The sequence below is a fragment of the Lipophrys pholis genome (assembly GCF_963383615.2).
Source record: "Lipophrys pholis genome assembly, chromosome: 1".
Taxonomy (NCBI): Eukaryota; Metazoa; Chordata; class Actinopteri; order Blenniiformes; family Blenniidae; genus Lipophrys; species Lipophrys pholis.
In genome coordinates this window covers 53,100,961-53,127,248 of record NC_137635.1, presented here as the reverse complement: position 1 = coordinate 53,127,248, position 26,288 = coordinate 53,100,961, and the positions used below count along the sequence as shown (strand labels likewise).

The 26,288-nt window shown below is 42.6% G+C and overlaps 1 protein-coding gene across 1 annotated transcript in view; it reads right to left on the bottom strand.

The window, feature by feature from the left end:
* LOC308117024 (receptor-type tyrosine-protein phosphatase mu) overlaps window positions 1-26,288 on the bottom strand; it is a 176,173-nt gene that overhangs the window by 47,106 nt on the left and 102,779 nt on the right. Inside the window, 5 exon segments of the mRNA XM_080475615.1 lie at window positions 1,370-1,587; window positions 13,197-13,332; window positions 14,725-14,799; window positions 15,508-15,544; window positions 17,822-18,095. Of these exon segments, the coding sequence (XP_080331741.1) occupies window positions 1,370-1,587; window positions 13,197-13,332; window positions 14,725-14,799; window positions 15,508-15,544; window positions 17,822-18,095 (740 nt within the window).

Genomic DNA, 26,288 nt, shown 5'->3' with positions numbered 1-26,288 from the left:
AAATCATTTTGCGCTGGCAGACAGAGGCCCGGATTGGAACATCTACACTAACAGACAGTTAATCAAGGTCAAAGCATCTTTGGGGCTCAGGCCCGGCAGGGGCGAGGAGACAGAAGCTGCTGTGGAGTTTTAATCTGATGGTTTTGACTGGGATTATACCGGGTCAAGCCCTGGGTGCAGACTTAGCTGGCCTGTCCATCACCAAAGTATTAAGTTTAACCTGGGACAGACAAAATTAATAGGTTATGGCCACAGAGCACATCGAGTATGGGCCGCGCGTTTCCTCCCTGAATTGGAAACACCGCAGGGCCGCGTTCAGGGCCCCATGACAGACTTCACACAGATCTAATGTTTACTGATAAGCTTCGGGGTCAGGTTTGGGATTTCAAGATGTCTTGATTATTGATCTAAACACAAGATTCCCCTCCAGGCTATTAAGAAGCGTTTAAACATCCGTTCGCACCGACGTGTGTGCAGGCACCAGTGACACAATCCAAGCGGTGAAGTTCGATAATATACGTTTGTGATACCGCTTATATAACAGATTTTCATTGGATGAATGAAAGAAATTAAAAAAGGATTGTGTGAAAACTAGAGTGGACTAAGAAGCTCGGGGGCTTGTGAAGACAAAGAAGAAAGAAAGTTACACAATCTTTTCTCAGAATCATATCAAAGTCTCACAATTCACAAACTGCAAATTCTGTTTGAGTGTTTCCAATGAAAAGCGGCAAAATTACAACAAAATCATCTTTAAAGACCCAAAAAATCAGAAACAAAGACATTAAAAAAATCAATATGTGCAACTACATGGAGTAAATGAGATAAACTATATTGTGCCGATAGGAAAAAGCAACATTTCCCAGTCTCATTAAGTTCTGTATTGAAATTAATGCAATAATGGTCAAACAGTAACTGCCAATAGTACAATAGGATATTGAGCCATTGTGGTAAATCTTTTCAAACCGTCATAACTTTAGGCAAAATTGTAATAAATCATAAATAGAATGACATTTAAAGCAAATTAAAGCTTTTATTTTTTAAGTTTTTGTGCCGTTTGCCTACCAAAAAATACGTATCCATACTCATGGTTACTACAGATGTTAAAACAAATGTACTTTGAATTTAAGCAAAGACGGACATCATCCCTGGAAAAAAAAAAAAAAAGCAATTTAACACCACGACTCTGGTTTTCTGCGGCTTTCCAAACACGTTTCACTTTAACGGGTTTCATTTTTTATTTTATTATTATTTTTTTTTTAACTTGTCCCCGGAGTGGAGATTTCTTTCTCACCTGACCAAACTAAATAAATTGCTCCCAACCTGCTCGGCCGGCGTAAAAAAAAACAAAAAAAAAACTGCGTAGTCTCACCTCGGCCGTTCAGAGTGAGCGCGCACTCGCTGCGGGCGTTGAGCGTGAGCGCGCACTCGCTGCGGGCGTTCAGCGTGTGGTTGTGCGTGTCCATGAAGGACAGGGCCTCGTCGCAGTTGGTGCCCTGCTCCGTGTAGCTCTTGTCCATGGAGTTGACCATCACCGTCATCTCCTGGCGCGTGCTGTTCAGCGTCTCCTTACGCTTCTTGGCCAATTTCCTTCATAGAGAACAAAAAAAAAGAAAGAAGTGAAAAACAAATTGATCTGACAAGACGTGGATGTAAAAGGGATGGCTGAGCTAAATTAGCCACAATAATGTTTATTAAAGCGTTTTCATGCAGATATATAAATCCCCCCCTGAGAAGGAGCAAAGGTGTGACATCCTAACCCAAATACATCAGAGGCTCTGATGATTTAAAATTAGCTATAGTATTTTTTTTTGGGGGGGGGGGGGGGGCTAAGTATAGGAATAAAGACTTGTGAACTCAAACAGTCAACCTGCTTTTATTGACCTACTTTATGTTGATGTGCTGGAGCCTACAAGCAATCTGTGCCTGATCAAACACCATAAAAGCATTGTTGTGTCCATTAAACACACACGGACTCGCACACACCTACACAAATTCACACACACACACAATAAAGAATCACTTTATGCATGCATTTTTTCTTTTTTGTAAAAAGAAAAATAAATCTCTGTTATTGTATGTGCTCAATACATTTAGAGAGTTTAACATTTCCAGTTTCTGCAGGGTCAAGATGCAACATAGATTCCTGGATTACCGACTCAGAGTTGGACTTTTGAGGGCCGGCCTGTTATTACACGGCTCAAAAACAAACCGACTTTACTTTTAGTGGCACGGCAAAGTCTTATCTTTCGAAAGGCGGCAACTAAATAGTCCTGGTGTGTAATTCTCGCAACGTTTCAGAAGCAGTGAGGGACAGTAAATTGATTTACTCTGTCCCATTTCTATTTACGGTGTATTTTCATTTCCCATTGTACACAACACTATTCCATCATTATTTTATATTTTTTATAGTTTTCAATGATATATTGACGTGTTCGCATGGCAACAGTGAGCTGAAGCAGTGAAAATAAACGACATAATTGAAGTGAAACCAGGGAACTGCCTTTCGTTCCTTCATTCTCACATCTTGAAAGCGCCGCCGCCTTCAATTATGACCTCCTAATGATGTTAGCGGAGTATATCATTGTTTTGGCTTCATCTTGAACACACTGTGATGATACTTTGATGTGTAATAGGTTGTTGACAGGTTTATTTAAAACGCTGGATTGAAGCGTCCAAGTAATACTGAAACAACAAATAGTTCTGGCCAATAAATACACACCAGTGACATGACGTTACACGACCTATGGGAGATGTATTCCACTTCTGGATCGAGATATTTGGGAAAAACAATTATGCATTCGCTTGTTTCTTTACTTAATGTAAAGTCTCTGGGTTTTCAACAGTTAACTTACTAATGAATGAATCTAATACGCTCGTGCTTTTAATATCTTGTTAAAGTGCAGTTCCTGAAGTACACGCTGCATATAGAGCCATGGTGTCAAACACGTTGCAGTTCAGGAGCCACATGAAGTCCAATTTCATCTCAACTGGGCCGGACCAGTGTAATAGCACAATAATTACCTTTAAAATTTTACTTTCAAGTTTGTGGCACAGAGGATATGTCATGAAAATATTGATATTTTAGCAAATACCAAACAATTATTGCCAAAAATGACCCCAATCTCAGCATAAAGCCAATTTAATGAAACATTCTGGTGCAAAAATAGTGAAATGACGAAGAAAACTCAATCCAAAGTGCAAAAATCAATGTTTTCTTGGAAATTTTGTATAATTTGCTTGGTGGTTTGTCCGGATTGGAGGACCGCTTTTGTCCCACAGGTCTTATGTTTGACACCCCTCATGTAGAGGATATTGTGTTCTTATTCTTTTTTAAATACACAAGAGTATATATATATATATTTTGGTATTACAGATTAACAAATATGTGTTGTATTTACTGTTTCCACCTTTACATGACAGCGACTGCCTGCCTTTGTTTTTGCGTTGTGCTCGACGAGACTTTAATAAGTCAAAGACGAACATAAAAATTTTAGCTTAAACATTTTCATAACAACTGGAAAAATCCAAAATAGCCGGAAACATTTTCCTGTGAGGAGATTTTCACCTCGGCCGATTCCTGCTGAAACATCCCCAGCCGGCCCCTCGCAACAAGCGCTGAAGCTGACCTCGACCCCCGACCGACCCGGAGAAAGAGAACTTATTTACATGAGAGGAATTCCTCCCGGCGATAAATAACGGACGGCATTATCACCTCGGCGCGTTAACCCTCTTACAGCTCCACAGAAGTTTCACTCCGGATGAATGGCAAACAGCTTGAGCGGGAACATACTGTAGCAGTAGCTATACGTGACGCCTGCCACCGCGCTGCAGCCGGAGGGGAGCGAGCGGTGTAAAAATTAACTATGGCAGCCCTCACACTGATCCTCGCACTTTGTTACTCTCTGCGTGACCCCTTCTGCCTGTTTGAATTGCAGTCTCTCTCACGGACAACTGCCGTCTAATGATGCACTCCTGCTGCTTTGTTTTTGCAAATCTCCTCTGTTTATTCAATTTCGCCGCCGCCTCGTGCCATATGGCAGCGGCGCCCCCGCTGCCTTCAAACAGTCATTTGCTCCGAAGGCCGCGACGTGACGCTAATAGTGGATCCGTTCTTCAGAAGGCAAAGTGACAAAGTAGTGACATTTCTGTCTGCCGGACCCACTTTTATTTGTCTTTAATCTGCAATTAGAGTTGGGAACAAAATGGCAATCTTGTGCGTTTCCTCCCGTTATAGCTTCATATAGTAATAATAGAGGGAGTGATGAAAGGGGGGGGGGGGGGGGGGGGATGGTGTTTCATGTCCCCCAGGCAATATTAAGACCGATTCGACACTGTGTTCACTCATGGAGGAGACTATTAAGAACAACTATAATCCAGGTTTTAATACAGTATCACTGTTCTTGTTTCGCCACTTGCTAAGTCTTGGATTTCCGCTTTCTTGGCCTGCGCGGCGGCGGAGGCGCCGAAGATAAACGAGGCTGCACAGTCACCAGTGCCAAAATGAGGAAAGCACCAGCAATACTGGGACGTTTGCGAGGCACCGTGGGTGTTAGATGAAGATTAATTGGCACGCTATTCTCTCCTCATTTGTAAGTAGGGAAAAAAAAATTAATGATAGATGACTATATTACAGGGTCTGATATGCTGAGCGAGAGATAGTAGTACAGTAGAGGGTCCGCGCTGATAAATGTGACTATTTGTTATATCCCGGGTAGTTAGCGTAAAGCTGCACGTGGAAACTTCCCCCTCACCCTCCAAACAAAAAAAAAAAAAGAATGAACGATTGCTCGAAGGCAAGCCTCGACTGTAAAATTGCAAATTTTCCTATGTGTGGGATGAGACAAGACAAACAGCAGAGGTGTTTGTTCTGGTAAAGACTGAGCAAACACTGCAGGTCACTGCAGCGAGCGGCTCATTAGAGGGATCGTCTCCAGTTCAGTGTGAGGTGGGCCCGGGCACCGCCAGGATCTGAGTGACTCCACCGGCTCAGCCACAACAACAGAAAATTAAATAGAAAGGAATCCACGCCGATTGTATTTCGACACGTGTTTTGCCAGAATGTCTTTTCTGTGGGAGGCACCGCCGCCGCCGCCGTCGCCGCCGCTACTGCCGCGACTTCTGAAACAAGAGCTTCAAAACCACCGGCTCAGCATGGCGGGGTTCGTTTCAACGGCGGAGCAGCCGAAACCTCGTGACACTGGGACAAGGAAGGCTTCATTAGACGATCACACACATCCACGGTGCAGAGCATGTGTGTGTGTGTGTGTGTGTGTGTGTGTGTGTGTGTGTGTGTGTGTGTGTGTGTGTGTGTGTGTGTGTGTGTATTGGCTGGTTGACTGACATCCAGCTGGGAGGAGCAACAGAAGTGACTTTGATTAACCCAGTGGGGAAATCCACCAGGTTGTCTATCATCAACATAGCCCCCGTTTTCCAGGCATTTAAAAGCAGAGGAGGCTTATGGGGAAAATGTCTGAATGTTTATAAGATTGCTTTTTGCTTCCAACAAAAAAAAAAAAAAAAAAAAAAAAAAAGACCTCTTTACATCATATTGTTCCTTTTCTACAAAGACTGCATTCAATATCCATGAAACAAGGAGCAACAACTGTGAACAAAGGAGCAAAAACTCTTCAGTCATTTCTGCCCGACATTAACGTGGAAAAATTTATCAAATATTTTTACACTTCTTGCAAAAATACCTTTTATAACACTTGGATACTACTAAAAACTTCATAAATTATCGAACGTAAAGTCCTTACTTGACATTAAGAACATTTTTAAAGATTGGATGTTATGAAAATAACCCCAAAAATTCCAATTTCTCTGGATTTGGTATCTTAGGTTGAATATTGATGTTGATTAGAAACTCAGCCACAATATTAGGTCCACAGATTACTAGCTTTAACATACTTCAGTTAGTTTTTCTTACGGACATGATATGTTTGAATGTTATTGGCTCAGTTGGTGATGGTGTTATGTATCATAAAGCAAGGATTTATTTTCTACAATATAAAATAATGTATAGAGTTAAGCGTTGATGTGATCTAGTTAAAGGACACTTCGAACCAGGAATTCTCCTTTTTGAAACTAAGAGCTACTTTAAGAGGAACATGTAGGACTACTTTTCACAAACGTCCTGAATAATTACCGTTTGAAATCAAGTTGTTTGTGTCAACTATTAATACAGACATGTTTACGCAGCAACGTTTTGAAAACGATGTAATGAGCATTCCAGGCCATGAGTTGGCGCTCTTTCTTTTTTGGAGTAAAGCCACACACACACGCACACACTCAGACCAATCCTCTCTAAACATTAACTACTATTTATTATATATTATATTAAGATTTTATAAGCATTTATATTGGTCCAATAGGTTTATTTATTGAAAAGAGATGAGTTTTATCCTCCGGTGGTAAAAAAATAACTGAACAGAAGACCAGAGGGAGGGCAAAACGAATTCATCCTGGTTGGACAATTACATAAATTTAAAAAAAAAAAAACATTAATATGCTACAAAAGCGCCAAAATCACCTTTAGATTTGTCAGCATAAGAAAGCAGCTGTAGTTTGCGATTTGAACTTGTGGTTTACGATGACATTTATGTTGTGGTGAGACTTCTAGTTGGCACGAATCCCCTTCAGGATGACCGAAATACAAAATTCTGTCACAATTTCAACTCTTTTTCTTAAATATCATGCAAAAAAGATAGATTTTGGTCATTTGCTGATCATTAGGGATCGTCTGAGCCTTAAACATTTGAAAACTTGGTCACAGGAATGAATTTCCAAGCTTTCTTTTCCACAAAAGCAATAACAGTTTCATATTATGCGAACACTGTTAAAAGACAGACGCTTTGTAAAGCGACACGCTGTTGTAAGACGTTTCCTTTTTAACTAGATCATCCCATGCATGACATCCCTTTAGCCTGCTCGAGGTGCTCCTCCACTTCTCCCTTCCTCATCAACATGCAGAGCTGGTAGCTGGAAAAACTCTGCCAGGCTTGTACCAATTAATGTGATTCTTGCCGCATGTTCGACTTGTAAGGTTTAATGAAGGTGTTTGCCCCGAGTACACCGCGTTACACAATGTACATTTAGTAGGCCTCCCGTTCCGACGCCGACTGCGATGGAAGCGATTGTGAAAGATTTGATTTGTAAAGGATCGGAAGACAGAGTTCTCTACATGTGTCGCTTCCCTTTGTGTCAATAGGGAAGTTATCTGAAAACTGTTTTATTTCACAGTTGGTAGGAGATTGTTGGTGAATTACGGCGGCGTGCGGGGCCGTTAACCATGCGGCCATTCGATAAATATGTAACTTAAGGGATTTATGACGTAAGTGGCCGGCCGCCAGATGGGAAAGGAACAAGCCGCTTCTGAATTAAATTGCTTTTTATGAGCAGTTATAATAAAACATCAGGTAGCAGCGGCACGTCGAGCACCAGTATTTATTGATAGAATTCATTAATGGTTATTTGGTGGAAGCACAATGCCTTTCAAATTGCTCCTGTTTTTATTCCGGTGTAATCACACCTGTGCTTTGTTATCCACGTCGGATAAAAAAAAAAAAAAGAAAAAAAAAAGTAAAACAACAAAATTTTGGACAATAAACTCAGTGTGTATTCATACTAACAGGAGAAGTTTGGACGTGCTCAAACTTTCTGTGAAATGGACTTTTCTTTTTCCAAGCAAAAATGTTAAAGTTTTTTGGATTTTTGTGCCGTTAGTATTATTTTAGCTTTAATAGATAAGTGTGCCGTCTGTCCGTCCATCAATCCTTAGAGAAACTTTCATGATGACGTGAACTTTCTACAACGTTTATGTATAAAGCAACAATATAAACTTGAAATGCAAGTAAATTTTAATATGTGCTGTTTGTATTGAAAGGAGCTTTAAGACTTGCATTGGCCTCAAAGCCACAGTCAGGGTGAGTTTGTAAAAACTCCCATAATGCAACAGCCAAAGAAGTTTTATGAGAAATTTCACTGCATTTTGCAACAGAAGTTTTCAGTAAAATTGGATTTATGTTCAGATTGTAGTTTTTTTCAGTAGTCATTTTTTTTTTTTTGTGAAAATATCCATATTTTCATCACATACACTCTGCACAGCGACAAAAAACAACGTTAAAACTTTAATTTGAAAGTCATCGTGACACTATTTTAGCGGTCCAGTTCACTCACAGATGAAACTGGACTGAATGTGGCCCCTGAACTAAAATGAGTTTGACACCCCTGCTCCTTGAATTTTAACAAACACCAACAAGGATATTACCATAAAAACGATCATTTTGTTGGAAACGGTATTTTGGTGCACTGTGTGAATTTAAAGGTTGTTTCTCTAATTATAGCAAAGAAATCTTCAATTAGATTTGTTAATTTGTTGGGCAGCACAACACAAGCTTGACGAATCCGTCAGAAAGTGAAACCGCAAGTGTGTTTTTAACTTAACGTGCCGTCTGATGGATGAATCCAGCTCTTCTGGGATTCCAGGCCCCATCACAACCTTTGCCCTACAAGTCAATCGATCGTTCCTGTCCCCAGCAGCAGCAGCAGCAGCAGCAGCAGCAGCAGCAGCAGACAGACACCTGATTAAAGGACGCTCCTATATTTGATCACACATGTAACTGCATTGCAAATGAGTGCTCTCGACTGATGCAGAGTTTCCTGCAGCCACCTCTGGCAATATACCTAAAGTGCATATTTTGGCGACCGCAGGATGTTCTCATGCCTTTTAAAAAAGACTTTGATGAATGCATGAGGCCATTAATGGGTTTCATCAATCATAGACGTGTTGCGAGCTCGTCGTGCCTCCAAAACAAGGGGCTGCCATCAGAAGTGCAGATGAAGCCTCAGCGAATGCTCCAGAGTCTAGAATTAATTTGACAACGTAAACCTCTGACTATGCAGCATATTAGTTATATTTGTTTGCGATCGGACCCCGGAGCAGTCGCAGCAGGGATAGGAAGACTAATAACTCGGCTAAATGCAAAAAGTTCTTCCCAGTTAAATATATTCTGAAGGATTCATGCCTTACCTTAAAGCTAACTTATTTCAAACATGACAGGACGGAGCTATAGGAGCGATGCTACCTGAGCAGCATCACTTTAATCATAATTTTACTCCTGATGCACGGCTGCATAGGTTGTAATCGCCCACATTTGAATGTTATAAATATATAACATCAATAGAGACGGCGCCCATTCACGGTGCTCAGCCTCTGCTGGGAGGAACTTGGTGTTTTGTGTGTGTTGCTCAGGAACACTTTAACTGATGCACGGGGATAGAACCACCAACCTGCCAACTGTGTGGGTCAATGAGAGCCTCCCGACTCTATCTAATTAAATCTATTTCAGTAACATAGATCATTTATCTGAGAAACAAGCAAAAATGTAACAAGGATGCAAATCTTTTGACCTCGAGAAAAATCATGTGTTTCTATGGATCCAGTCAGCAGCAGGACTGGTCGAATACAGATCAGTCAAATCGTCATCATAGTTGTTGTCTCGTGACTTTTAAACTGAAATAATGTATCACACCCTCAAGCTACTCATGAATAATTTGTTTGAATAGGCATCAAGCAGGAAAATGTCAGGAGGATTTTCCAGTTTAGGCACTTCATCAACATTCCTTCATTTTCACACATTCGTCGAACCCTAATTGGCTCCCGGGGAGGATTTTTACTATCTGTTAGTATACGCTATCGTCAAGACACACTTTCCCATAGGGGCCATTATTACCAGCAATATTTGCCTTTACAGAGAGGACCTCCACATCCCCCTTTCCCCCCCTGTACGAGTGCACGACCATTTCATTAATACACAGAATTGTGGGAAAACATGGGAAAAGTTAATTTCACTCAAACATTCACAAAATTTCAAAAAATACTATTAAGTATCTTGGTAACTGACTAGAAAGTAAACGCACATTTCAAACACATAAATGCTCACAAAGGTCAAACGCCATACAGTTTTTCTTGACTGAAAAATTCTTATTTACATATTCAAAAACTTTCATTATGGCGATGTAAGCAACAGAACTGCCTCAAAAACTCAAAGTGGAAGTTTTTTTTACCATGCAGCTATCCACCTTGTGACTGGAGCTCCACTGTATGTACTGCATGTATGTGTATATTTGTTTGTTGCACCCTGGTCAGGTCGTCACTGCAAGTGACAACTGGCACTCAATTGACCTACCTGGTGAAATAAATAAATAAATAAATAAACCCTTTGACTCGTGTTTAAAATCTATTCAAATTAAAGTTAAAGTATTAAAACCTCCATAAAACATCACAGACCTTCCCCTGAAATGAATAAAGATTGAAAACTGGAGGAAAACACTGCATTGAGTGTAATTACACATCTGTAGGTTCACTGTAATTGTATGCGGTTGGGGGAAACACACCATGAAGCATTTTTCACTTAAGTGCTCAGCGAAGGCCGACTCGGTGCAGCCCACATCTTTCCTCCTCCTATTCTTTTACATCTTTACTCCTCTTTGACAAACCCCCATCAAACCGGGAAAACAACATGTATGCAGCAACAAAACAGACAGGACAAAATAAACCATCGAGATGCAGATATATAAATTTTTTTTTTTTTTCTTCTGTGATTTCCTGCTTAGCTCGGCTATTGTGGGCACTCGGCGCCGCCCCTCTAAGTCACGGGGGCTTTCCATTCAAGGCAGCGGAGATCTACCGTGAGTGACACGCCGGGTATTCAGAGTAGTATTATCTCCAGGTGTATTCGGAGATGTTCTTTGATGTGAGGCAGCCTCCATTCTCTTCTCTGATCACAGCCATCTCAAGACAGATTAGTCGGCATCCATCACAAAGACGGTACAGGGGGAGCCTATGAGCTACAGCAGGGAAGCAGAGCTGCAGAATAAGCTTCTTTGCCGTTCTGCGGCGCGGTGTGGAATCATCTGTTTTATTAAGAGTGAATAAAGTGGCGCTGGGGCTATTGTTTTCACGAAGACGTTGTTCTGTAATCACATCAGCTTGTTTGGAGGCAAACATCTGCTCGGCTAAAGACACAACTCCACCATCACCGTCGGATCAATGAGAGAAACGTGCAATAACCCAAAATATAAATAAAAAAACCCATGCTGGCGTGAGATGATATGATCAGAGGATGAAGGAGGGGTGGAGAGAAGAAACACTAAAAATGTTATGACATGCAAATGGAGCCAGATTGATCAACATGTCAGCTCATGCTTGAATCTTTCAGCTGGTCGAGTTATTGAGCGCATTTCAACATCTGCAGAGTCTATAGGAACGTGTCTAAAATATCTGGATGAGCCGATTGAACTTCTGGGCACAGATAAAGCATTGATGTGCTGTGATAGGCACTTCAAAATAAAATGCAGCTTTGACACGTCAACAGATGAAATCATTGGAGGCAAATGAAAAATTCACAATCAGTAAAAATGCAGTAGTTGCGGTATTGATTTTTTTTTCTTTTTCTTTTTTCTCTTCCTCCCCCTCGTTCACCAGATGAGTTTGGCAGCCGTACAATCATTAAGGCAGTTTAGTGTATCATCTGATAAACAAACTCCTTGAAAGAGGAGCAGAAATTACGTCTGCAATAAGGTCCCAGGCGGGCTGGTTTTGTGGGGGTGCAGCTGCGTCTGTCTGCTCTTGTCAGAAGCTCTGCCAATGTGACATACAGTGTGACGTGCTCGTCGTGCGGCGATGCGTCGGAGTGGCGTCCTCCGCTCCTCCGGCAGAGATTACAGTGAGGCCCTCTGTAATGGCTCTGGGCGGGAGGAGGATGACATGGCTCTTTGCATGCATGGGAGAAACGGCGTGTGGGTGAGAAGCATGGCACTAACATTACACAAAGTGGTTACTTACAGGTAGTAAGTGTAGGAGTGATAGGTTCTTCTGCCGAGTGGGGTGGTGGTAGGATTTAAGCAGTGGAGGAGGGGAGGGGATGGAATGGAAAGGAAAGAAAAAGTAAAAATATATTAATGTTTGAAAAAAGAGAAGAAATGAACAAAATCAGATATGGTGGCATACGTGGAGATCGTGAGGGCAAAGGTGATCGCTTGGAGTCATGTCATGCTTTGTAAAGGGGGGAAGGGGAGGTCTCAGTACAGTAAGGAACGTCTACTTTAATTGAGCTGGTCTACAGACGTGCCTTTAATGAACACATAATTTTATACATCTATAAAAAAAACAAAAAAAAAACATCTCTGACCTGAAAGGTTGGAGCGTAATGAGTGGTTTGAATGCCTAAACACAACTCTGATTCCCTGTTGGCAACAGTAAATTATATGAAATTCAACCAATGAAGTCATCCACGTTCACTGGTCTGATTAAGGCTAATTGAAAACAATTCCATTACTGTGTGCTGATTTTCGCATCCACCCACTGATTGCGTTGTTGCACAGAAAGGCCTTGCTGCAGAAAGTGAGGGATCTTATATTACTGTCAAAAATAAGCGTTGTGATTATATTAGTACACAAGTACGCTCGCTAGCTCGCTCAGATGCATCTACTCAATCTACTCTACCAATCTGCACACTTAATTCAAGATACACAGTTTATTACGAGAGGACATATCATGTCTGATCTTCTCTGGGGACCGTATGGATTTTTGTTCTCTCTCTGTACTTTCACAGCGAAGATATTGCTGTAAATAACTTGCAAACACCAAAGACATTTCTGCACATTGTGACATTGTGTTACTTCCTGGGTTGATATTTGCCGAGCTTTAGCCGCCCCCCCCCCCCCCTCCCCGATTGCTTGGATATGTACAGAAGACCTTTCTGAAACACGGGGTCCAGGGCTAATGTAAACTTAGCCTTCAGCAATGCGGCCGTCCATTTTTCCGTTTGGAGACTTTCATCATATTTTCTTTCTTATCTCCACCCCGCCTCTCTCCATACCACGGGACTCAAAAAAACATTTTCTTTCCTATTCCATTCCAATGTCACTGGAGCGCTGCACATTTGTTTGAGGGTGCTGTAGAAAAGGATTAATTTTTCATGGCACAGTGTATCTCATGGCTGTAAACAGCTTTAATGGGGCGTATCAACATAATCAAATTAATTATTTACCACGCCGCCGACAATACTACCGTTTTGTGGCGGAAATGGGCGAAATGATAAGATAGGAACTACTTATTTCGTGAGCACTCTGGCAAGTGGGTCCAACCTCTTTCACAAAGACAGTGTTTCAACGAGTGGTGGGATGAAACGCACCTCTTCTTCATGAGGAGCACCACCCCGAGGAAGATGATGACGAAGAGGAGGATGCCGGCGATGACCCCGGCGATCTTCACCGTGTGGTCCGTCTGCTTCTCGGGCTCCACCGCGTCAGGTTTGCGAGTGGCTGCTCCTGAAAGGAAAACATCACGAGAAGTAATAATTATCAGACACTAACAAAGCTTAAGGTGACCAGAGGTGTACGCCCAGAGAGTCGGTATCTCCGCTGAAGAAGAGCGAGGATGATTAATCAGTGCACAGATATCCCACGGACGGATTTATTGGCTACGAAGAAGGCTTTTTCTAAAACTACGTGCCTCCTTATTGTCCTGAAGACTCCACCTTTAACTGCGTCCTCAGTGGACATCAGCTCGCTGCGCTTCAAGCTGCACCGAGACAGATAAGTGCAACACCATCTTTACCCTTGGTTAATCACATTTGGGGCAAATGGTTTGCTGCCGCTGTAGAAAAATGTTGGATGCGGTGCGGTGGAAAGATAATACCCGAGAAGATAAAAATGCTTGAAATAACCAAAACATTAAATATCAGGCCGGATGGAGATAGCCAACAATGAGATACACAAAGAGAGAGGGAGACGGAGTAAAAGTGCTTGTTTTAACAGCATCTGTTCTCCGGGAAGTGATAAGAAGCACTCTGAGGAAGGAGACGTTGGTGGAATCACAACTGTCCACCTGAACAACACCATTATTTCTTGTCACCGGGGGTAAATTTAGAATGATAAATTGTTATGTCACACAAATCTTTTCCATCGAGCTTCCCTCTTTCTTCGGCGTTGCCCATTTTCTCTCCCCATCAAAAAAGGTAAATATCCATCCCGGGCGGCCCGTGACATATTGTTCTTGAGCCGGTGTGTCATTATCAACAGCTATCAACCACTTTTATTTAAAAGTATATGTTTTTAGGCAGAGCAGTGGAGGATTTCAAGACAAGTGACACCATCATGTCAGGAGTGATGGAGCCGACTCTGTCCCCAATATATTGTTAGAGGCTCATCGTACAGAAACGCTGTCAGTGTCAAATCCCCATCAGAGCTGTGAGTGCGCTACGTCTCCAGCCACGAGTCAATATTCCTCCATTCCAGTCCGAGAGAACTTAACGTTTCGTGCACAACAAGGAGAAACGGAGCAGAATTAGAATAGTTACACTTCTACCCTCCTCCCGTGTGTCTAACCATTGTCGCTTCAGCAACAGCCGACGCCAGCCCTCCTCTTAATCTACCAGAAATAATGAGAAATATTCATGAAAAGGGATTAACTCCTGTCAAAAATCTGCAACATTGACACATCAAATGACGATGGCACCTCAAACAGGTCTTTCATGTCCACTAATTCTGAGAAGACAAGGGTAGAAGGCACATTGTCTGCAAGTATTTGATTTAATCACAATGATTTCTATGCAAATCGCAAGACAATAAAGAAGAATTGCACACATGCAACATTCCACTTGTTTGTTTCCCTGTTGAAGGAAAAAGTGTTAAGAAAACAAGTTGGGCATCGGTTCTGACCTGTTAGTTGGCTGTCGCCGGCTGCCGGCGCGATGCGGATGTAGGGGGTTGTGAGCTGCGTCACGAGTATGGCGGCTGAGTATAGTCAGTGGATCCAGGGTCGTGCATGCGGCGAAACACAGACAAAAATGGAAAGCCACACTGAAGCTGGAAAAACCAACAGTTTCCATCATCATGCAACACTGAGACCACCCAATGCAGTTATAATTAAAAAAAAAAAAAGTTTCTTTAACTGTTCCACCAGCAGTATTAATGATCTCTGTGAATTTAATGTAGTGCTCTCGAAAGTCTTCCTTAACGTCCAGGATGTGACACCTGACTCAAGCCCACTGATGGAGGCGTCTGGAAGCGCGGGAGTAATCCATAGCAGATCTGCATGCAAACTACACAATATACGAGAGTGTCAGGGCATGTGACAGGACCTCCCACGGCACAGACCGGAGTGTGACTATGGCTCCCTCCGGCCTTATCAATTCTGCCCCCAGATCAATGGTGCTTAGACTCCACCATGCTTAATGTGTGGAGCAGGACGTTCAGGCTGCAAAGTTAAGTGCCTGCAGACCTCGACGGGCACACAGGCAGACTCCCAGTGAGGGAAAAAACGTGTTCACCATCATTACATTGACTAAATCCATTCTGGAAACATGTCACTTTAGTCTAAAGTTAAAATAAAAAAACCTGGTAAAAGTGTGTTAATGTAGTTAGTCCATCAGGAATCAAATGCATGTCATGTGAGGAAGTACATCCGTATCCACACATCATGCAGTCCGACGTCGTACCTACCTTTGGTGGCAACTCGAACACAGTCGATTTTGGTCTCCTGTACAAAGAAATGAATGAAGAGCAGGGAAAAGAGGATCAGAGGTTATTGCGAAAACACCTACACAGCAAACTGTATGCGAGAACGCACGGCCACAACAAAACAGCGTGGCGGCTTCCGCGCTGTCCCCGCCATCATCTGTTGAGCTCAATGACTGTGACACAAAATGCAGTTAAGCGAGAGGGCCCGCAGCACAGATTAGTGGTGCTGAGCTGCTGATTTGTCAGCCAACAGCGATCTGTCGGCAGCTTGCAGCTCAAGGTGGTCAGCCACTGTGGAGAAACCAGAGGCCTGTGACAAGCGACACCAACCCACCGTGCCGGGCTCAAAAGAAAAGAAAAAAATGGCACGACAGGGAGACTTTTTGAATATGTAATGGAGTTTCAACTCTGACAACAGCCTTCAACAGCAGAAAAAAAATAAATAAAAAAGCCTGTTCTCTCAGTAGTTTGTTGTCAATGATGGTCTGGTGAACAGGAGAAAGGACACGGACAAGTACTCGGAAGGCAATGAGTAATACCGCACACAAAGCAAATAAAAAAACATGAGTGTTTGTCCCAGCCAAGCTGTCCAATGAGCAGTGAACGCTCATGGGAGAGACAACATTAAAAAGCCACAAGAGGAAAAAAAAAAACATGCAAACCAGCATACGTGTGCTGCAGCTTTTAAGCCGTCAGGTGGTTGTTTTTTTTTATCCCCAACAGAAATGGAAAATATCGTTAAAAAAATGTCGAACACCTTCCAACAATTTTGTTTAAAAAGGTCCAAACAAGCCACACCGGCATCATTAGACATTAATTAATGCTTGCAGGACTGCCCATTCGCAGTGAAGGCTGAATAAAGGAGAGTGCATTTGGCTGCTGCGAGTCAAAACACCGAATACAAAAATGATGTCAGAAATGTCTCCATCACAGAGACGGAGCTAGACGCCGTGTCAACGCGTCCTTTTCATTTTGCCTGTTCAAAGTCGACTTCCCATCAGCCGGTTCAGTTAGCGCTCGCCGATACGCCCGGGAAGGTTTCAGCCTTGTGCTTCACCCTCGAGAACAAACTCGCTAATTGGATTCCGCACCGCCTCGCGTGCTATTTGTATTGCCTCCCTAAAGTCGTGCCGGTGTTTCTCAAGGAGGCCGTTTATTGCGATTCTCATTCAGGACCACAATCGGCGGGACTCCTGAAGTAGCCGCGGAGCCGTCTACCGTGGCTCCGCGGAGGGACGGCCCTGCCAAGTGCCACTCGATGACAGAGGCTGCGACCTGTACACTCGGTAACATCCATTGTTGTTCCCCGCCTTCCTCACTTAGCCGCCGCTGGGACAACTACCTCTCCTAAACGCCGTTGATCAAAGGCTCGTCTGGCACTCGGCATAAAGCTCCATGGGAGAAGGCAGGAGAAGAGGGCCGCGGCGATGGAGAGAGAGAGCGAGAGAGAGAGAGCATGTCACGACACAGAGCTCTGCATTCTCAGCATGACCTTGTTGGAGCCTGTTAAATCTGCAGCCAGAGCTGCTGGTTGGTGCACCTCACAGACGTACTGCCCGGCCATCACCGGCTGCATGCAAGAGTTTGCTTATGTTACTGTGTTTCTGTGTCGTCGCGGAGGTCTGCACATCAATGCATCCGTCTAATGCTGGCGACTGAGGCCACGTTGACACGTACCCGGCTTTTTACAAAAACTAATATTCCCCCCTCAACGTTTACTGCTTCAGAGCTGCTATGAGCAGCCAAACCTGTAGGGGGCAGTGTGACGAGAAGCATGAGGCAATGCTAGCCAATCAGAATCCTGGGGAAAAAAACACGACGTCTCGAATTGTGACGTAAATATCTGTCTCTTTAGACGCAACTGGAGATATAGTTTATCCAGAACCAGTTTTCAGGAATCATCGTTTGTGGTGACTCGTCGCTGCGTTTATGTGTAAATGCGCGGCCTGAATGCAGAGAAATAAAGGAAAAGGCATCCCAAAGGATGAGGAACCGGAGTCCCGGTCCTGCATCTTCCCATGGTCAGCTTTTCATCAACATCATTTACTGAGATGGTTCGTCATCTCAAACGTTTCATACACTTTATATACTTTTTGTGGGGTGGGACGGTTGCATGTGAAAAAAAAAACCTCCTAACACTTCACCACAGGCACCTCAAAAGTGTAGTATTACAGCAAATGTACGCAACACAGTTGTAAAGCAATTGCAAGACTTTAAAGCATAATTCTTTCATGTAATTCGAACTCGCACGTATATAAAATATACCAGAATCAATATAAAAGTGTCCGGCACCCACCCCGTTGGCTGTGCTGACAGCCTGGTAATAGATGCTGTAGCTCTTCTGAGGCAGGAGCGGAGCGTTCCAGTAGCCGTTGTACGTCTTGTTGTCTCCCACAGTGAAGGGTTGGGGCGAGTGGATGCCCGTGGCGGGAAACTGAGCCGTGAAGTAGTACTGCGAATTCAGGAGCGTGGCGTTCTGGAAGTGAATGGGGACCGGGTAGCAGCGCAGGATTTCTGCCGTTCCTCTCGCTCTGCGTGGACGTTCCTCCTCCACCACCACCTGGTACGCACTGCAAAACACACAACACACACAATTAACAGACTCCAACGGGCCACGCGGGCGATCGTACAAAGCTGCTGGCACGTCCAGGCGGAGCTGGGCTCGGCCAGGCGGAGCTGGGCTCGTCCAGGCGGAGCTGGAAAGGCGTAGAAATAGTGGTTTTAAGAATGGCACAAACACCGATCGCAAAAGTTCCAGGTTTTCGGTTCTTTAATTAGACAGAAGCTTTGAGGTTTGCGTAGTAAAATACACGTGTATTATCGTATTTCAGCTTTTAATAAGGTTTTATAAATTGTAAAGTTTATATTAGACTTAACAGCCATCTATCTGAAGGAAACGTTTTAGAAAGTCTCCACATCTGAGTCTGGTTTTACAGAAAGTGAACACCTCTGAGTCTGGTTCTGCAGGGTTTTTTTCCAGTTAGAAGGGAATTTTTTCCTTAATGCAAATTAATGCATGAAGATTAAGCTGGATTCTCGATTGGTTGAAATTAAATTCCTTTACCTAATATTGCATGGTGAGATTTGCCCTTTTAATCTAACCCAATCAGGATAAAGTAATAGACAGCCCCAGTGCAACATTTAAGAAGGGCTTGTTCTCGTGTTTAAGGGCCCACAGTAAGGTGAATTAACTGGTTTTATACACCAGGCTAGAGTACGCATTTTCCCAAAAAGAAAAGCAAGAAGTTGATCAAAAGAAAACCAAACACATTTCAAAAGTTAACTGGACCTACTCAACAGCACCGGAGGAGGAGAAATGAGCAGCGGCGCAGCACAGAGCCTGACGTTATTTGCTTTTTCATTATTCAGCATCTGAAAAGGTTAACGGCTCTTTCCATTTCCTTCTCCCAGTCCGAGCCTCGTGTTGAGCTCGATCAAAACTGCAGCCCTGTGTGCGCCTCTGACAGAGATGACATTGTCTCCGAGCCGGCCACTTAGCCGGAGGGTAAGAGACTGACTGTCTTATAGACGTCCACGTTAGTATGCATCACGCATCCACCTGTTAAATCTATTGAGTCTCTGAGTGACAAAGAGTCTGTTTACAGCTGCCACAGAGAATAACCAGCCGTGATTGGGAGCTAGTGTTCCATCTCCAGAAGAGCCATGGAAACAACAAGTTATCGTCGCAGAATTTGGAGCAGAGTTACACTGGGCACCGGACGAATGAAAACCCTGATTGGACACGCTCTACTTTTACAGGAGCAATTTTTAGTGTGGGCATTAGTTTGTTTAGGAATTGCATAACTCGTTTGGAAGTCAATTCAAACGTACTCGTGGAACGCAAGTGGGATTATTGAGTTTTGTTTTCTAGATCAGTTAATGTTCTGATTGTGTTGTACAAGCCCACATGAAGGCTGGATAATATCCATGCAGGATCTTTTCACAGACTGCCGGGAGCAAAAAATACAAAGGATGCACAGTTTCAGCCAACCTGTATACCGCCATCAAAAACATGCAAAATATGCTAATTTACATTCTTGCATTTTCGTGATTTTTACTCCTTTAAAAATAACCCTTTTATTCACTAAAGTAATCTAAAAAAAAAAAGATGTACGGTACTGTTGAAGGACGACGTACTATTATATACAATTTATAAAATCAATTCTCTTGCAAAGTGGCGCAAAACTTACATTTTTTTCCCGTCAAAGGTTGTCTATTCGTTATTGAGTTATACTGTCAAACAATCCAATGTAATATTTACAAATAAATATAGTAAATATGAGTTTCTGGACTCGTCGGTGTCAGAGAAATTGATATGCACTGTCTGTAATGCATAAGTTCAAGCAAACATTTTAATCCTTTCTCAAATTTCTGGGGATAAATGCATCAATCAGAGGCACTAGCTTGGTATAGGAAATGATTCAAGTAAGACAAAAGGGCCAAACACTGTCGGAGGTGTCAAACACATTTTAGTTCCGAGGCCACATGCAGCCCAATTTGATCTCGAGTGGCAAAGTAGTGCTATAATAAGCTTTAAATTTAAACTTTAAAGTTTCTTCTTTGCGGTGGCACAGACTATACATGATGGAAATGTTGATATTTTTTACAAAACCAAACACTTAATACAAGAAAATTACTAAAATCCCAACATAAAGCCAAATTTAATGAAGACGTCTTGTACAAAATACTGTGAAATGTCAAAAAATGAATAAAAATGCTCCCATAACTGTTGCATTATGGGTGTTTATACAAACTCACCCCGACAGCATGGCTTTGAGGCTAGTTTGATTGCTTTCATGGCAGCATTACTGATATCTCAGCTCTGGTCTCAGTGTTGAGTTGTGTCACTACTTTTTAAGAAATTTGTGAAAAAAACAAACAATGTTTTATTTGAAATTTGTTTAATTTGATGGTTTGGGTGGATTTGAGCCTTGTGCAGGCTGGTTCTGGCCCACAGGCTTTATGTGTGACACCTATACGAGTCACGTACTCGCGCCATAGAAACAGGATGTCAAAAATTAACTTGCAATTTAAGTTAGTATGTTTGCTTTTCTTAATCCTAACATTAATATCTTATGGCCTTATATTTGAGACCGCTGCACTATACTGTTTGAGCGTTTTGTAGAAAACATTACAAATCTTAATAATTACCACATTTGTTCCCATGTTCTAGCATTTCTGTTAATTTATCATTTTCAGTTCAGAACATAAGAGATAAGCCATTATGAGGCAAGTGAGCATATTTAGTGACTTAATTTCATTTAATGAAAAAATGCAAATTGCAGCTTGAGAGTAGGATAACGGTTTCATGAGGTAAAGTCTTTTTTCCCCCATTGTAATATGGAAGGACCGCATATGTACTTTCCTGCAAACCTCCAGCTGTGATTTGCCAAGTCAGATCACAATACGATCCCTATGTTTTCAGCATGCGTCTCTATATCTGATTTTTCAGGACTGCTTTGTTTATGCCATATATAAATGTAGAATTAGTATAAATATGATGTCTTACAGGAAAAATCTCCAGCATAAAATAGTCAAAGAAATGTGTTTACAGTACACCAAAAAGCTCGTCACTGCTGAGAATCATTAGCACTTCAGGTTAAAACATGAAAAATAGAGAAAATACACAAGTTTTCTGCTCTCAAGTTGTTTTTAAATTACCTGCAATACATTCGTCCATTTTGCAAAACAACTATTTCAATCACCGTGAAGCCTTCACATCCTGTCATACATATTCAGTTGATTCTCTCCAATGTACCATGCCATATAAAAAATGGCAATGGATTGTCCCTGGCAGGTTTGTCGAGCGCCAACGACCATGGACATTTTCCCTCATCCAACATTATTACAACAAGTGGAGAAAAAAAAAGAAAAGAAATATCTGCACTGTAGTGGCTGTGCAGTCACAGTACAAACAGCCCTGGAGATGATCAATTGTTCCCTGCGGTTGGTGCCGGGTGATTAAGTATCCCCTTGTGTGTACAGCATGTGCTCTTTAACCCTATAGTTTATCATAAGGTGCTTGCAGTGTCATTAGAAAATCCCCCTTTGCTCCTGGTGGGTGTGTCCCAATTCCTTGGAGCTCTCCCACTTAGCACTGGGTTGGAAGGTGATGAAATATTTAATCCTGCTGAGAGTCTGCGGCAGAAATCAGCCTTTAATTACTGTCCCCTATTGAGAGCAGAGGTCAAAGGGCAGGCGCAGACAGTACAGAGGAGCCACTTAAGTAGCAGCGGAGGAGCGAGGAAGAATCGGCCGCACGGAAACCCCAGGCAGAACAACCGCAGATGGGACGCTGAAGGATAATGGGAGCGAACCGCTTTGACGATCTCACCTGCTGTCAATCACATTACTCATCAGGCCGAAGAGGTAAACACCAGGAAATAACTCGCCGCGTATAGATTTCTATATAATAAGTTATGCCGAGAACGCATTACGGTTACAATGATGTGTTTGCTTTGCTATGACATGTACACTCGCTCATAGCTTGCCCGTATCGGTACTTTATATTCCAAATCAATCCGCAGATAGTGAAATAACCCCCCCCCCCCCCCCCCACCACCCCCGGGTGGCTCCTTATGATATGATGATGTGGCTCTGCTATGACTTAATGACACACACAGTATGAATAGAACTGGTTTTCCTTTCCTCAGGCAAAATACCGAGCGCCAAAGGCTATAAGGCTCCAAGGAGAAGATCTCTTGTAATGTGGAAATTTAAACTCTCTTCTGCAGACTATTCCGGCAATAAATGTAGCTCACAATAAAATTAGAATCTAATAACAAAAAAATAAATAAAAAATTTGTTCTTCTTTGTAAGTGAAAGAGACAATAATCCCCACATTGCCGGTTTCACTTACAACATCTTTCAGTGGCACAGTTGCCGTATGCATATAAAATATTTAAAGAAACTCTCATCCCCAGTGTTTGAAAAATATACTATTTGCACTTCAGTTGCCGACGAAAATGGAAAAGTAGCTCGAGCAGTTCATGCTGGCAACATTAAAAAAACAGCAATAATTCGAATTTCCATCCCCCCTCGGTAATTAGCGCGAGCATGTTAATATGCCTTTGAGCAGCTGACAACTTGTCACCTCATGCCGAGTTCACAATTTACATTATGAGTCATTTTGACAGGCCGGTCATTTAGTCATTTCCTTGATTTAATACGACGTCAACGAGCAACAATAAAACAACAACCGCTGAGGAACAACAGTGACTCTGATCGCCAGAACAAAACTCCACTTTCGTGGCGAAAGTTGCTTAAGATCCAACAACAATCGGGGGAAATTGCAGGACGCTTCAGCGGGATGATTGGCAAAACACTTCAAGCTGAAATTTGATTCCAAGAGTCTAAGTACAAGTATTCTTTATACCCAATGGTTAAAGGCAGTGCAATAAAATCATATCACTGGATTTGTCTGTGGCAGCACCGACTCCCTGCTGGGTGCAGTTTGCATGTTCTCCCTGTGCCTATTTTCATTCCACAAGTCAAAAAGAACGCATCCTAGTCCAACCAGCGGCTCAAAATTGTAGTAAAGTTGTTGCTTGTAACTACAAGTGGAAATCCAATGTGTGGAATATTAAACAGAAACTTTTCTTAAGATGATTTTGTAAAGTTGATCTATTTTTTGTGTTTTGGGTGGGATCAATTATCGGTTTTTTCCAGACCTCCCTTCTCTCCAGTTATTTTCAATTACGCATGCAAACTTAGGGCAACGCATAATTCTTACATTGAATTGACAGAACACTACATGTTGTTTCAGATTTTTGAACAATCATAACCAAAACGCTGCCATATTCATGCGGGCTGACATTTTTTTTCCCCTCCTCTGCATTAAATCAAAGTTGTTTTATTAGCATAATGCATCATCAGCAAATATAAATACAAATAGAGGAGACGGCACATAACAGTTCCCAGATTATCTTCATATTCAAATTGTGGAAAACTATTTTATTCTCAGTGAAACTTGGTGAGGAGAGATTTTCTGTTTTCCACCACAAAGCACCAGATGATGCTTTCAGAGCTTCATTCTGGACAACAAGTAAAAATCACTTGTTTCTTCAAGATGAATCTCGCATGTTCCTCTGCTTATGCTTTGATATATAATGTCCGTGAGTTTCACAGCTAATCAAATAATAAAAGAAGGACTCATGAGACTAATTGTTTCGCCTCCACCGATCTACTGAGGGCCCGTTCACGCAACGATTTCAAGTGAAAACGCGAGATGTTTGTTGTGTTTTGGGTGGCCGTTTACACGACGACGGTGTATGTAGTGACTGAAAACACAACATTTTGAAAATATCTCCCAAGGTGGAACTTTTTGAAAATGCTGCGGCTCCGTGTAGACGGCAGAAACGCTGCTACTGCACATGCACATGCACATTGCGGCCGTTGCAAATTGTTCTTCTGCACACACTCAGTAGATGAACAATAAGAACAACGTTTTCCTCCGTGGTGTCATGACTACCAGTCCATATGCTCCCGGGACTTGGTACTTTTATTTTGACAGTCACCGTAATAACAATCCAACTTGGCTGTCTGTCCACTAGAATGTCCGTGTTCTTCTATTGTGAATGTTTAGAGCATATTGCTCTCTGCAGACGTGTGTGTGTGTGTGTGTGTGTGTGTGTGTGTGTGTGTGTGTGTGTGTGTGTGTGTGTGTGTGTGTGTGTGTGTGTGTGTGTGTGTGTGTGTGTGTGTGGTTCCATTACAAAAACAAATGGAACCAACTGGTGGCCCAACATGAAAACACCAATGTTTTAATTTCATCATGTTTTTTTTTTTACAGTTTCAGTATAAAACGAATATTGTTTTCAGAACAAAAATCTTCACTGGAAAGGTTGTTGTGTAAACGGGACCTAAATATCAAGTTTTCTTTGACCACAACAATGAACAGCGAAAGCAGAGGTATCCTGGTCGGACTAGTCGTTTGGGGTTGTAGTTGATGCATAAAATTTATTTTGAAAATATTATTTTTAGGTAAGTTCCATAAAAGAAAAGTATGGATACAGAAGAGCTGTGATCATCTGTTGTCCATGTTGTTCCTAAGCTACGACGCCTTGCAACTAAACCATTGCAAACATACTAATCACAAATTGTCCTGAATTCTTAAAACTGCGTCAACACTCCTCCTCCCACTCCTCCCCGGGCGGAGGACGGGGAAAAACGAGGTGGAAGAAAGCAGGATGAAGGGAGAATCTGTGCCAGAAGAATAGTGTGAGCCGTTAAAAGCGGTGTGCCAGAGGGGCCGGCAGGGCAGACCTGTATTCCAGCAGCAGCACTGCAACCTGAGCTGACACCAATTAGGCCTCCTCCAGCCCCGCCGCCCGATAGATTTCAGCTCTGCCGCCATGTGACGCCAACCAATTATGGCGGATTGACTCGGAATCGACTGGATTGTGACCTGAAACTCAGATTTATTTTTCATGTGGGGCCGGTGGAGGGAAGGACTCGGGGCTGTTTGGGGCAGATGAGAAGGCGTACGGGGAGCTTTTCAATCACTGTCTCCCCGTAATGCTAATCGCCGGGCTCTATATGCCTATACGTCTGATTTAGGAGCGGTTGTAAGTAACACACTTCTCCTGACCCAGCATCCTCCCCTCCACACCTCCGTCTTCTCACTCTTTATATTTCCCTGGTGTCCGTACGCCCATAAAGCAAACAAATTAGAAGGTGCCATAGATTACGTTTGCCATTTAATCGTTAAAAAAAAAAAAAAGCAGCGAGTTGTGTCACGTTTAGGCACAGCTATTAGCGCTCGCTACGCTGCGATCAAAGAAAGTTAGTGCTTATTTTAGGACTGTAGAAAATCACTTAACTGATTTCAGGCCGTGGTTAGGTTCATATAATCTGATGCTACTGGGGTAAAAAAAACAAACACTGGAGGAACTCGCTTTCTTCCATATGCGGGTGATTTTAAAGGTTTTTTTGTTTTTCTTCCTGTTTATGTGGATGCGTGTGTGCTTGCTCAAGGCAAAGGTTATGGCAGAAAATGAGAAAGGGGCTGATTTTGTGGTGTGAATGATAAGGGAAGCATTTCGAATCATTGATTTCTGCAGAGGCATGTAAACATCTATTTTGATGTTACGGAGTGAGGGGGCGGATTCTGGCCTCGACGAGGGGCCCATTGCAAACATTAGTTTAACGCGACATGACTGATAGACAGTGCACTAATCCTCTTAAAGAAACAGTGTCCCCTCTGGTAAAAATTGTTCCCGGCTACGCGCGTCGTCCCCGGAGATTAGAAACAAATTCCAAGTTGGAAATGTTATACCGATTAGCAATTACACAAATGAAAAAAAATAAAATAAATTGACTGGCTCCTTCAGCCTGGATCCATCTGAAATATGAATTGACTTCAGCGTGACGGCAAGAAGCCGGAGAGAAGACGCTCGTCGTTCGATGCGCGCTGCTTTTTGTTTTGAGCCATCGTGTGAAGTCGCCTTCCTGCGTCGCAGCTAAAACATCTGCTGCTGGAGACTCAAACGTCTGGATGCTCGATTACCTCCTAAACCCAATCAGCACGCCGGATTGCGTTATCTAATCAGGCCCCGTTGCTGCTCTGTAGCGCCGCGGATCAGTCCTCTCCCTTGTCAAATCCCCGTTTCATCGGGGCTTTAAAAGTGATTCCATAAAGTGTTCTCTTTCAAAATGAGCTACCCACCGCTCTCGCAACATGAGCAGCGGGATAAACCAAACACTGCTCTCGTCCAACATGGGTCACGTGTGCTTTAAAGTTCCAAACTTCACGGACTCTTTCC